The 12,736-nt window shown below is 40.4% G+C and overlaps 1 protein-coding gene across 2 annotated transcripts in view; it reads right to left on the bottom strand.

Moving 5' to 3' along the window:
• The window catches only part of ARMC2 (armadillo repeat containing 2), a 126,907-nt gene that overhangs the window by 66,499 nt on the left and 47,672 nt on the right, over positions 1–12,736 (bottom strand). For both annotated transcript variants that reach the window (XM_025381936.1, XM_025381935.1), the window contains 2 exons: positions 8,993–9,091; positions 3,166–3,341 (listed from right to left, as the gene is read on the bottom strand). In XM_025381936.1, the coding sequence (XP_025237721.1) occupies positions 3,166–3,341; positions 8,993–9,091 (275 nt within the window). The remainder of the gene's footprint in view (positions 1–3,165; positions 3,342–8,992; positions 9,092–12,736) is intronic.

Genomic DNA, 12,736 nt, shown 5'->3' with positions numbered 1-12,736 from the left:
ACTTTCCTTTCCCCCACCAAATCTTACATTTTTAGTAAAAAGTGGCAAACGAAAACAAAACAAAACAAAAAAACCCTTGTATCAGAGTTTTCATTAAAATAACAAGAAGAAAAAATAAAAAAGAAAACGAAGAAAAGAAAAAAGACAACCACAATTTCCAGGCCTGCTGTAATGTCAATTTACACTCAGAGCAAATTTGTATGGCTTCTCCATTGTTAACTGTAAAATTATGACTTTAAGACATAAAAAGATAATAAAATCTTACATTTATGCAAGGGGTGTAGACTATCGTATTTTTAAAATTCCCTGTTACTCTCCCTTTCCTTTGCTCTGCTTTATGTTTCTCCCTTAGTTCTCATTATCTCCTTTGGTATCTGCTGTGTTTGCTGTCTGTCTGCCCTGCTACAGTGGCAACCCCAGAGGCAGGAGCTAGTTCATTCACTTGTATTCCCAGTGTCAAGAAGAGTCTCTGGCCAGGTGCGTGACTCACACCTGTAATCCCAGCACTTTGGGAGGCCAAAGTGGGAGAACTGCTTGAGGCTAGGAGTCTGAGACTAGCCTGGGCATCATAGCGAGACCCCATTTCTTTTTTTTTTTTTTTTTTTTTTTTTGGAGACAGAGTCTCGCTCTGTCGCCCAGGCTGGAGTGCAGTGGCCGGATCTCAGCTCACTGCAAGCTCCACCTCCCGGGTTTACACTATTCTCCTGCCTCAGCCTCCTGAGTAGCTGGGACTACAGGGCGCCCGCCACCTCGCCCGGCTAGTTTTTTGTATTTTTTAGTAGAGACGGGGTTTCACCGTGTTAGCCAGGATGGTCTCGATCTCCTGACCTCGTGATCCGCCCGTCTCGGCCTCCCAAAGTGCTGGGATTACAGGCTTGAGCCACCGCGCCCGGCCTGCGAGACCCCATTTCTATAAAACATTTTTAAAACATCAGCCAGGTGTGGCAGTGCATGCCTGTGGTCCTAAGCTCCTCGGGAGGCTGAGGCAGAAGGATCACTCGAGCCCAGAAGTTTGAGACTGCAGTGAGCTGTGATCTTGCCACTGTACTCTAGCCCTGGGTGACAGAGCGAGATCTTGTCTTTAAGAAAGAAAACAAAAAAGAGTCTTGGCACAAAGTAGGTTCTTGTGGTAGGGTAGTTTTCTTCTTATGTTAAAAACAGTAGTTTATTCTATTTAAAGTAAATTTGGCAAATTAAAGTAAGAGAAGTTAAAAAATCACTCATAATAGTGCCACTATGTATAATCACACTTGCTATTGGTATTTCTTTTCTTTTTTTACCCTGTACAAAGGGTGCTAGACTTTTTTCCCTCCTAAATATAGTCACATTCGTACCGTATATATTTGTTTGTACTCTTTTAAAAAAACTTAATACAGTAACATTTAAGCTTATATATTTTTGTATATTATTTTGTAAGAGCTTTTGACACAAAGATTAAAATTAAGATGACAGTCTGGAAAACTTTCATTTGCCAGTATTTGCCAATAAATAGGCAGAGAGAAATTGTGAAAAACTTCTTAGTCCCATATAGCTTTAGTTTTTGCTGATTTTTTCTTCTTCAACGGTTCTTACGATGTAGTCTTTTAAAATTTTACACAGAACCCCATCACCAAGGTCTAAGCTAAACAAGACCTTGTCTGCAATGTTACAGGAGATCGAGGCAGTAGATGGGAAGTTGGCCTTGATGGATTTGAAGGTCCTTTCTGATGCTGGTTCCGCAGCTAGTCAGAAGGCAAACCCACCCAGCTCTGCACTCTGGAGTTTTAGCCCAGCATCTTGCTCCTGATTCAGCAAGGCCATCAATGTCACCAAGAGGGCTTTATCTAATCATATGTTTAGCTCAAAACATGTTCACTGCCTGGCAGATCATTTAGCCTTTTGCCCTAAAATAATAAAATTTGTGCCATATATAGATAATTAATTTGAATGACACCATTAATAACCAAAATAATATTTTCTCTGCAAAGCATTAAAAGAATTCATGTTCCTTCCTTCCTCCTTCCTTTCCTTCTTGCTCTTTCTTTTTTTTTCCCCCTCACTCTTTCTTTCTTTGGCTTGGTATGGAACAAAATGTCTAGGATCCGGATTAAAACAGCAAAGGCAATCTTTGGGCAGCTGCTGCACCACCAGAGCCGTGGAGTGAAATCACTATTTCAAACAAGTATTGCTTTCTTCACCACATATCACAATTTTTAAAAAGAGAGTTAATAGTTTGACAGCTAAATAAGAATGTAGCCTCCCCCTGATATTACACAGATATATGCTCAGAAAATTCTGCTTTATGAAAGACTTCATTACCAGTGTAAGAAAAGGTGGCATTCTTATTAACTAATAGTAAGTATGGCAACACTTACCTTCACTGTATACTATAAGATTTTAAATTCTATAAATTATGGAGTGTTAGCACAAAGCTTTTACTTGTATGAAACCAAGAAAACAAAGCTTCATTCATTTGTTTTCGCGGCTCTCTTAGAACATTCTATAATAATTGTGGCTTATCTTTTGGTTCCAACTGTTTATGGCTGAGACAATGAAGTGCTCCCCTCAAACAATGATATCATTTTGTTTGAGACAGAGTTTCTACAGACTTTTTTTTTGGTGTCTGGCCTTTTCTTCTCACACCTTGTGAAAGCCTTCTATGACCACTGAGGTACCTTCCTGTGACCACACGCAGCTGTTTTTCGGTTTCACACTGGTTCCTAAAGCACCTGGTTTATTATGACTGTGGCCTAAATTACTTAGTTATTTATTAAATCATATGACAGAATCAAACATCCAAGAGAAACCACAGCCTGCACCATCTGCTACTGATCTCCAGTCAAGTTATTTGAGCAACCGTTTCGAATGTATTTGCCTACGGTTATTTCTTTTTCTTTCTTGCCTTTCTTTCCTTCCTTCTTTTCTTTTTTTTTTTTTTTTTTTAAACTTAGTCGCAGTCCAAAAATGTTAAGAGTTTCTTTGAACATTTTCTATGTACTCAGCTTTAGTTCCTTAGATAATACTTCCTGGTCAAATTCTGAGATGTCAGTTTATTACCTTAATTTTTTCCAAGATTCTAAACAAATACACTACATTTCTAATATTCTTTGTAATATTTACAAATAAAGCATTAAACAAAGCTTTTATGTGATATAGTCGACTAGACCAGAGGAAAGAAAAACTTACTGCTAGAATTATTTTTGCAAGTTTAAGGCTGAGCAAGTCTGAACCAACATCAACTAGTTTACATAGGGTCTTCAGGAGAATACTTCTTCTCTTAAATTTATTTCCAAGCATGTTTCCTTCCTCTAAAGCATGATGAAGTTGTGTGCAAGCAGCACAAACCGTTTCAATGTTTTCTTCTGTCAGAGCAAAGAGAGTAAAGCAACACTTACTAATTAAGGTTAAGTTTTCCAGTGTGTCAAACACAGTGTGAGTAAAAACCCTGTCATTATTTCCTTGGATATCTTCAAATTCCTGAACTCTATTTTTTTCCTTATCTTATCGCTTCCATCTACCCGATTTTTTTCATCCCTTTGATCCATCTCCTACCATGTTGACTTATTACTTATCAGTCATTAGCTTATCTAGAATACACAGTCTTTCAAAGAGGTATTGGAGAATGGGACTTCTACCTGCTTCAGTTGGCCTCCTTTACTCCAAACGCCCTCCACCTCAGCCTCCCAGTCTCACAGATGCATGCCACTTGCATCTTGACCTTCAACTCTTTTTTGCATAGTTCTATTGGCCTAAAATGTTCTCCATAACCCTCATTCCTACTGTTTTTGGTCCTTCGAGGCTCTGTTCATGTTGTAGCTGCTTCAGAAAAGACGCACTGTTCCACATTCACAAACATTACCTTAGGTAACTTATTTTCCATGTACATATGTGTGTGTTGTGTTACATGACCAGTGCCCTCAAACAGATGTCACGCTAAGTGAGCCAGTCTTATATATCTATCAACAGCACATGGTACAGTGAGAATACTGGATAGAATACTGTATATAGCATAACTTCATACATATTCATTTTCTAATATATCTGTTGACAAAAACAATGACCAATATTTTCCTATGAGAATAATGCTCATCATCTAAGAAAAGAGGGCTCTAATAGAACAAAAGCCTGAAATGTCACAAAATCCACCGTTATCTGGAGGTGGTTATTAGAAAACAAGAGAATAAAAAGATTTTTGGGGTTGCTCACGCCTGTCGTCCGGCACTTTGGGAGGCCGAGGTGGGAGGGTTGCTTGATTCCGGGTTCAACGCCACCGGGGCAATACAGCAAGATCCTACTTCCAAAATAAAATAAAAAATAAATTTAAAAAAAGAAGAATATTTTAGTTAGGAAACAGGGAGATCTAGAACCTTTCATTTTATAATTATGATTGTGAGGAAAGTAATTTTTTTTTTTTTTTTTGAGATGGAGTTTCACTCTGTCACCCAGACTGGAGTGCAGTGGCGCATTCTTGGCTCACTGCAAGCTCCACCTCTCAGGCTCAAGCAATCCTCCTGCCTCAGCCTCCTGAGTAGCTGAGACTCCAGACACGCATCACCACACCTGGCTAATTTTTGTATTTTTGGTAGAGATGGGGTTTTGCCATTTTGCCCAGGCTGGTCTCAAACTCCTAATCTCAAGTGATCCACCTGCCTCAGCCTCCCAAAGTCCTGGGATTACAGGTGTGAGCCACCACACCCAGCCTAGGAAAGTAATTTTTGAAAGTGGTACCCACACTAATTGGCATACAAAGAAGAAAAATAGCACAATAAATGGAACATGAGGGGAAATAAAATAATCTAACGTATTCTGTTGAATAATATTATCTCTGATAGATTCCTTCATGAAATTTAAAAGTAGGAAACCAATCTTAAATAAATACCATAATGTGCTCTTAGAAGCCCACATAGAGGAAGTGTGTGCCTGCAAAAGGAAGTGACTCAGGCCATTTTTAGCTCTTTTCAACAATAACATCTAAGAAAAAATTTTAAACCTCAATAGCTAAGTAACCTTCAATGTCTTTCGGTTATGCACTTAAATGAATGAATTGATGGGAAATGACTTAGACTAACTTTAAATAAAGGGAAAAACCTGAACTCCTATTGTATGAAACACTTGTGTTTTGTTGTTTTATTCTTCTGTGACTGGCGGTTTCTTTACAAACCCTAAGTCCAGGCTCTGGGCCACTCATTGGCAGTGGGTGGTCCTCCAAGTATTTTTCTAACACTTCCTTCCACAAACTCTTCAGCCTGGTAGATTCTATTCAAGAATACTTGTTTTTAGCTTTAAAAAAGAGGTTAGAAGAAAGGCTCACGAGTCATATTTTAAACTATTGATCAAATCAATCCTTTATACCAAATAGTTTGTTATAAATGCTCTCCAGCTGCAAAAGACAACTTGAATCTACGAACTATCAAGATTTGCAAGGGGCTAAATCTAGTGGGTAAAAGTTTGATGTGTAACAGAGAGTAACATAATCTCAGAGTAACTTCTATCCCCCAATATATGTATTCATCACAAAGGAAAGAATAAAAACTTGACAGTGGATACAGCTGTGGGACACCACCAGCAACAGAACGCAGCAGCATTGTGTACTCCTGGCAGGAGGCGCTGACAGGGACACAGCGGCACTCGTGCTCTGCCTGCCCAAGACGCTAACCTGGAGCTCATCACGGGGAAAACATCAGACAAACCCAATCTGCAGGACAGTCTGTAAAATATTCCTCAAATAGATCAAGATCACGAAAGAGATGTGGCAAATGATGAGAACTTGTGATCCAGGCTTTTATTTTTTCTCTAAAGGAAAGTATTGGGACAAATTGGCAAAATCTGAGTAAGATTTGTATAGTATTGTATGGTAATTTCCAGATATATAAGAGAATGCTTTTGTTTCTAAAAAATATACATGCCAGCCGGGCTCAGTGGCTCACACCTGTAATCCCAAAACTTTGGAAGGCCGAGGCAGGTGGATCACTTGAGGCCACAAGTTTGAGACCAGCCTGGCCAACATAGCAAAATCCAGTCTCTAGTAAAAATACAAAAAATTAGCAGGGTGTGGTGGTGTACACTTAACATCCCAGCCACTCAAGAAGCAGAGGCACAAGAATTGCTTGAACCCAGGAGGTGGAGGTTGCAGTGAACTGAGATCGTGCCGCTGCACTCCAGCCTGGGCAACAGAGCAAGACTCTGTCTCAAAAGAAAAAAAAATTAGGCCAGGCTTGCGCCTGCAATCCCAGTACTTTGGGAGGCCGAGGTGGGTGGATCACAAGGTCAGGAGTTCAAGACCAGACTGGCCAATATGATGAAACCGCGTCTCTACTAAAAAAAAAAAAAAATTAGCCAAGCGTGGTGGTGGGCACCTGTAGTCCCAGCTACTCGGGAGGCTGAGGCAGGAGAATCACTTGAACCTAGGAGGTGGGGGTTGCAGTGAGCCAAGATCGTGCCACTGCACTCCAGCCTGGGTGACGAGAGCGAGACGCCATCTCAAAAAAAAAAAAAGAAAGAAAAAGAAAAAAGAAAAAATTAAAATATGCATGCCAAAATACTTAGGAATATGTGACATTAGGTTGGCAACTTGTTCTCAAAAGGTTAAAGAAATTAAAAACTGTGTAGTGGTAGAGAAAAAGAGAGGGACGGGGAAGGGACAGAATGAGAAAGCAAATGCGGCTAAGTGTTACTATTGGGGGGACCTGGATGAAGAATATACAGCATTTTTTGTGACAGTCTTGCAACTTTTCTGTAAGTCTCAAATTATGTCAAAAGTTAAAAAAAGAAAAAGAAAAAAATTCTCAAGGGATCAAGTAATCCAGCCCTGCCACCATTCACTGATGTTTTGTTTTGTTTTTTGAGACAGGGTCTCTTTCTGTTACCCAAGCTGGAGTGCACTGGCACAATCACGACTCACTGCAGCCTCGACCTCCCAGGCTCAAGTGACCCTCCAGCCTCAGCCTACCACGTAGCTGGGACTACAAGTGCATGCCACCATGCTTAGCTAATTTTTGTATTTTTTGTACACATGGGGTTTCTCTATGTTGCTCAGGCTGGTCTTAAACTCCTGAGCTCAAGTGATCCTCTTGCCTTGGCCTCCCAAAGTGCTGGGATTACAGGCGTGAGCCACCACGCCTGATCCATTTGCTGTTCTTAATGTTATCTAGGGAGAGAGATGCCATATTTCCGTGTTTAATAAGCCTTCTTCTGAGAAGGGAGATTCATTCACATTTCAAATCCCCACTCCTGTTAAATTTTCTCTACTAGTGTGCATGGTAGGCAGAGCCCTTAGCACCCTCTTAAAATCCTTCCGGCTGAGCTGGACATGGTGGTGTGAGCCTGTAGTTTGAGAATCACTTCAGCCCAAGAGTTCAAGGCCAGCCTGGGCAGCATTAGTGAGACCCCTCTCTTTAAAAAAAAACTCCTGGCCAGGTGCAGTGGCTCACGCCTGTAATCCCAGCACTTCGGGAGGCCAAGGCGGGTGGATCATAAGGTCAGGAGTTTGAGACCAGCCTGGCCAATATGGTGAAACCACCATCTCTACTGAAAATACAAAAAAATTAGCTAGATGTGGTGGCAGGCGCCTATAGTCCCAGCTACTCAGGAGGCTGAGGCAGAAGAATAGCTTGAACCCGGGAGGCAGAGGTTGCAGTGAGCCAAGATTGTGCCACTGCACTCCGGCCTGAGTGACAGAGCGACACTCTGTCTCAAAAAAAAAAAAAAAAAAAAAATCCTTCTTTCCTGTAGGAAGACTTCCTACAAGAAAGGCCTTCACAATACTGACTCAGTGTCCCCACTCAATGTTTTGCAATATTTCTTATGTAACCTTTACCCAGACTCATTGTTCTTCTCACTATTGTTTGCACATTATCTCCTAAGATAAAGGGCCCAAAGCTAACCTGGCACACTAATATGAGGGGGAACATAGTAACTCTAGAGGGGAAAAAGTCATCACATTCATATCCTTAGGACTTTGGGCTGCAGAAGCCTTTTGAGATAACCTAGTCTCCACCTCGTCTGGCAGGTGAGGACACTATTGCACACAGAGTCTAGGTGACTCCTCATGGCCATATGCTTAGCAAGTAGCAGCACCGGGACCAGAAACCCTGTCCAGGGCTCCCACATTAACCATGAACACAGCCAAGCACCAATGGGGAGCAGAGGAGGGGTGAGGTCATTTGAACCTTTCGGGAATCAGGTCTTTTGCAGCACGTCCCTGTTTGGTTGCTGGAGAGGATTCATTTACCCTGCTTCTCTTAGAGCATATTCCTGTGGCTACCAAGCTGGTTTGCTCACCAACTCCTCCTAGCAAAGGCTTACTGTGCACTGTGTGCCAGGCACTGGGCTCGCCCTAGGGCAATGACCACTGCTCCAGAGGAGCCTGGTTCAACTTCAGAAAGAGAATCCTTGAGGAGCTGCAAAGAGGGAGAAAGTGGAGGGCCATCCCATGACACGCTTTCCCTCCCCTTGCAGGGACCCATCGATCATGGGCCTTCACTTCTGGGACAGTTCAGAGTGCAAGGGTGGGACACATCCCAGGCCATTTCCCATGCTGTGGGTGGCATTCCTGACAGATGTGCTCCCTTCAAGAGAGTAGGACATATACCAGTTGGACCAAGGAAACCACGGGCACACCTGTCAAGGACGCCAGTTTATGAGACTCAGCTTCCAAGCCTGAAATCTGTTTTAATCTTTTACTTTCTTGAGTATGAACAGCCACCTGAGAGAAGTTAAGCCAGCATTTCCTTGGGCAGAGGAAATGATAATTAATTTATATTACAAAGGAAATTTTAGAAATTGGCTCTCTTGGTGCACGTAAAGCATAATCTTACTAAAAATTATGTGTGCATGTATTATTTAATACACACAGGGTAAATAAATAGATGACTTCATTTGTTTTTGAACATGTTCACAGAAATGATAGTGAAAACTTACTAAAAATATCAGGGCAATGGGGAACACATAAATAACTACAGGTATTGTTTTAAAAAAAACAAAAACAGGTTTTTGTTTTGTTTTGTTTGTTTACCCTTTTCTAATTCACGCAAAATCGGTACAATCCTTGTATTCCAAAAGACTTCGTCTACTTCTATTTCTGCGTCCTTTTCTTGCAGGTCAGCTTTTGGGACTGCAAAAGAAATCCAGAACAGGAGAAAAAGTTATGAAAAAGGAGTTGTCATGAAGCACAGTCAAAAGCCTTTACTATTCATCACTACAATTAATAAACTAGAGAATTAAATTACTCTTTGCTCCCCAAGCCTGACTATTTCTCATTAGAACTACAGGTCTTCTAATCAAATTACCCCAAATTAAACTCAGACTGGATAACGTAAACAAGTCAGAACTTTAAAATATGATCCGGTCACTTCATAAAGTAGTCAGCTTTGTAAATACTGATGACTGTCAGTAAGGCAAACAGTTCTGAGTTCATTTTTACCTAAACGTATCCCTCTGTAATACAGAATAAATAACTATAGATATGTAAAGAATAAGGATTTTGAAAATGTGTAATGAAAAATTTTCTAAAAGGGAGACCTAAAATGACTTTCTTTTCTATAGAAATAAGATATCCACACTAACATGGGGCCAGTAGCATTAACGCCAAGTGATTTTGTGTGGTGCAGCAGAAAAGCCGGGGCCTTGGGGGCTGACAAATCTCAGTTCAAATCCCAACTCCGTTAAGGACATGGTGAGTGACTGGGGTCCAGTTTTTTATCCTTTCTGAGTCTCTGTTTCCTCATCAGCAGAACAGAGTATTTGCCTTCGAGGGTATAAGAATTAAAATATATGGTATAGGTAAAGCTCTGAGCTCAGTGCCAAGCCTTTAGCAATATACAGTATATAATTAATTTCATTTCCCTGATTAAACAAGCACACAAACAGGTAATCACCCCTGCAGTATCTCATACCTGTGTGATACTAACAAGCCATCAAGAGTAGATGCTGCCTGTGAATATGGGTTGCAGGGAATAGCAACCATTGACTGTGTACTCTAGATGCAGGAGGCCTCCATTTCATTTTTGCAGTAACACTACGAGGAGGTTCCCAAACAATCCCCATTTTGCAGGTGAAGAAAGTGGAGCCCAGGTGTACTAAGTTATCTGCTCAGGGTCATATAGCTCCCCAGCCTCTGCACTTGACCTCAAAGCTATGCTGACTTGCAGCAAACTAGCCAACTAAAGGGTAACATTGGGGGGAATCTAACTCGTATTAGAAACTGCAAATTATGATTATATTTCACACAGGCAGTATCTCAAGATCTAAAACACTGACTGTAGCTGGAGGTGGCATTGCTGTGCTGAGGCATTACTGAACAGTGCTGGAGATGTATTCCTCAGTCTCCCTTCTCTGAAGACCACCCTTTAAATCCTTTATCTGGCACTTGGTCTACATCAAGTCAGGGAGTCCACGCCCTCTCGGGGCAGGGTGGACCTGGTACCAATTAAGTGTACACACAGAAGGTGCCTGGACCCTAAAAATGTCACATAAAGAGTTAGAAATCAGGAACAATCAGAGGGTGAGAGGTTGGAAGAGAGAGAGACAAGAGGCAGAGAAAGACAAAGAGACAGAGACAGAGAGAGGAGCAAAAGGGTATATAGCCCATATATTTTCAGGTTACTTTAAACAAAGGACAAGTTGAGCAGGAGGCCTGTTAATAGCACAGGTTTGGAGTCACCATCCGAGTTTGAATCCTAGCTCTGCCACCTACTAGCTGGTTGACTATGGGCAAATTGCTTCACCTCTCTTCTGTAAAATGGGGTAACAATGGTTATCTCTAAATATTGTGATTAGGATTATTAATTTATTTGTGCTCTTCTGTATTTTCCAATGCCTCTAATGCATTATTATTATTCTTGAAGAGAAAAATATATACAACACATATTAAATGTGTGTAATACCTTAGTACATATCCATATTAATATTTTTTAATATTAATATGGATTAAAATAAAATTCTCTGCATCAAGAAATCCAATAAAATCCCTTGACGATTATCTGTACAAATAGCAGAGAAATCCATAGATAACACATAATGGCATGTATTGAAAAACTCATTTGAATTCAGAGATATATTTGAATTCTGAATACTCACACCATCAAATGGTGCCGATGTCACGCAGGAGAAGCAGGGACACTGTACAATCTACCTATCCCGCCCAACACAGAGGCCTTCCCCTGTTATACTACATGCTAGAAATGGCCACTCTCAGTTGCAGCAAGTCCAGGCTTGCCTTTTATCAACCCTTCCCACTGCCAAGAGCAGCTGACCCACACAGGGCATCCAAGATCACCTAAGCAGCAAAAGTAAATAGAAAGAGGTTGTCAACAAAGCTATTATTAAACATTTGCAGTGCAGTAAATAGCCTTAATAGCAAGGTTTCAGATAATCTATCTAACCCAGTACAAGACTTCACCATAAAATACTAAATTGAATTGTCTTTAGGACAAATTAGTCCACATCAGTACAGATTCACAATCCCTTATCCAAAACCTTTGGAATCAGATATGGTTTGGGATTCGGAAACACATGGATTTTAGAAAGTCAATATGGTATACACATTGCACATTACAAACCACCCCCGTAGGGCCTTCTGCAGCAGCACCCTGTAGCAAAATATATGAATATTCACAGTAACAAAATGAAGACTCTAACTGATTTCCCATCAGGCTCAGGGATTTTGGAACTACAGATAGTTTGTAGACTACCTTCTCAATCTTTTGGATCATTGTTTTTATGAATCTGCCTTAACTTTGATAATTCATGGATGTGGATTCTAAAAATAAACATGAATATTCAAGTAATACAAAAAACACAGTTTCTCATATTTGTGGATAATTAACCTATTCAAAGTCCAAAGTATATAAAGAATAAAATAAAATAAACATCTATCAAGGCAAGTGAAAGCCAGAAAATAAGTCAGGCAAGTTATTTAATCCACACATATTTATGACACACTTACATTTACTAGAAACTAGACTTTGAGTCCAATAAGTTCAAGTCTGCATTTTTTACCTCCTATGCAATATGCTGCTTAATACAGAAGTTCTATGAGAAACCACGACTATCAACTGTTTTTCAGGACAAATAAAATGGATAACTTATTCACCCCAGAAAGAGCTAAATTACAGGGGTGAGTCAGAAATCACAGAACTATTTATTTAACCCTCACGGGCCCTTATGAATGTTTCTGAGATTGGCTTCTCCTCAGAACCGAAGTTACTGAGTCACTGGTATGTATGAGGGTTTCCTTCCAACCCTCTCCCAGGAATTTCAAAGTGCACAGATGTGTCTGGCTATAGCCTTTCTACCTCTTCACTCACCCTGGGCCTCCCCCTGCCTCCATTTTATACACAATCCCTGAGTTACTCTAGAAAATGAAGCATGGAATCATATGACTGCTTTTTAAGATACACACAGACACACAAATAACAAAAAGGTTGTCTCAATCTTGGGCAACAATCTAATATTTTAGAAAGCACTTTCATCTAGGTTCACAGTTTGCTAAATATAAACATTATGATTCAACAGGAAATTGGGTAAGTCAAGCAAAAATTTCAGCATGTTTTTGAAGATTTTGCTGTCTCAGTGGTTATAGTTGTTAACCACAGCTTTGAGTTCTGGACACAAAAACCTGACACAATGTTTGGATTGGCTGATGTTTTTAGCATGTAAATGTAAAATCCTTAGCAACTATGCTGGCTCGAAAACTACTATATCTAAGATTTTCCTGAGTAAAGAAATTCCCAATGGCACAAAAGTCATTTTATTGATA

The sequence above is a fragment of the Theropithecus gelada genome, chromosome 4, assembly GCF_003255815.1.
Source record: "Theropithecus gelada isolate Dixy chromosome 4, Tgel_1.0, whole genome shotgun sequence".
NCBI classification, from domain to species: Eukaryota; Metazoa; Chordata; class Mammalia; order Primates; family Cercopithecidae; genus Theropithecus; species Theropithecus gelada.
The sequence above is the reverse complement of the archived record's forward strand: the minus strand, read 5'-3'. Positions and strand labels throughout refer to the sequence as shown.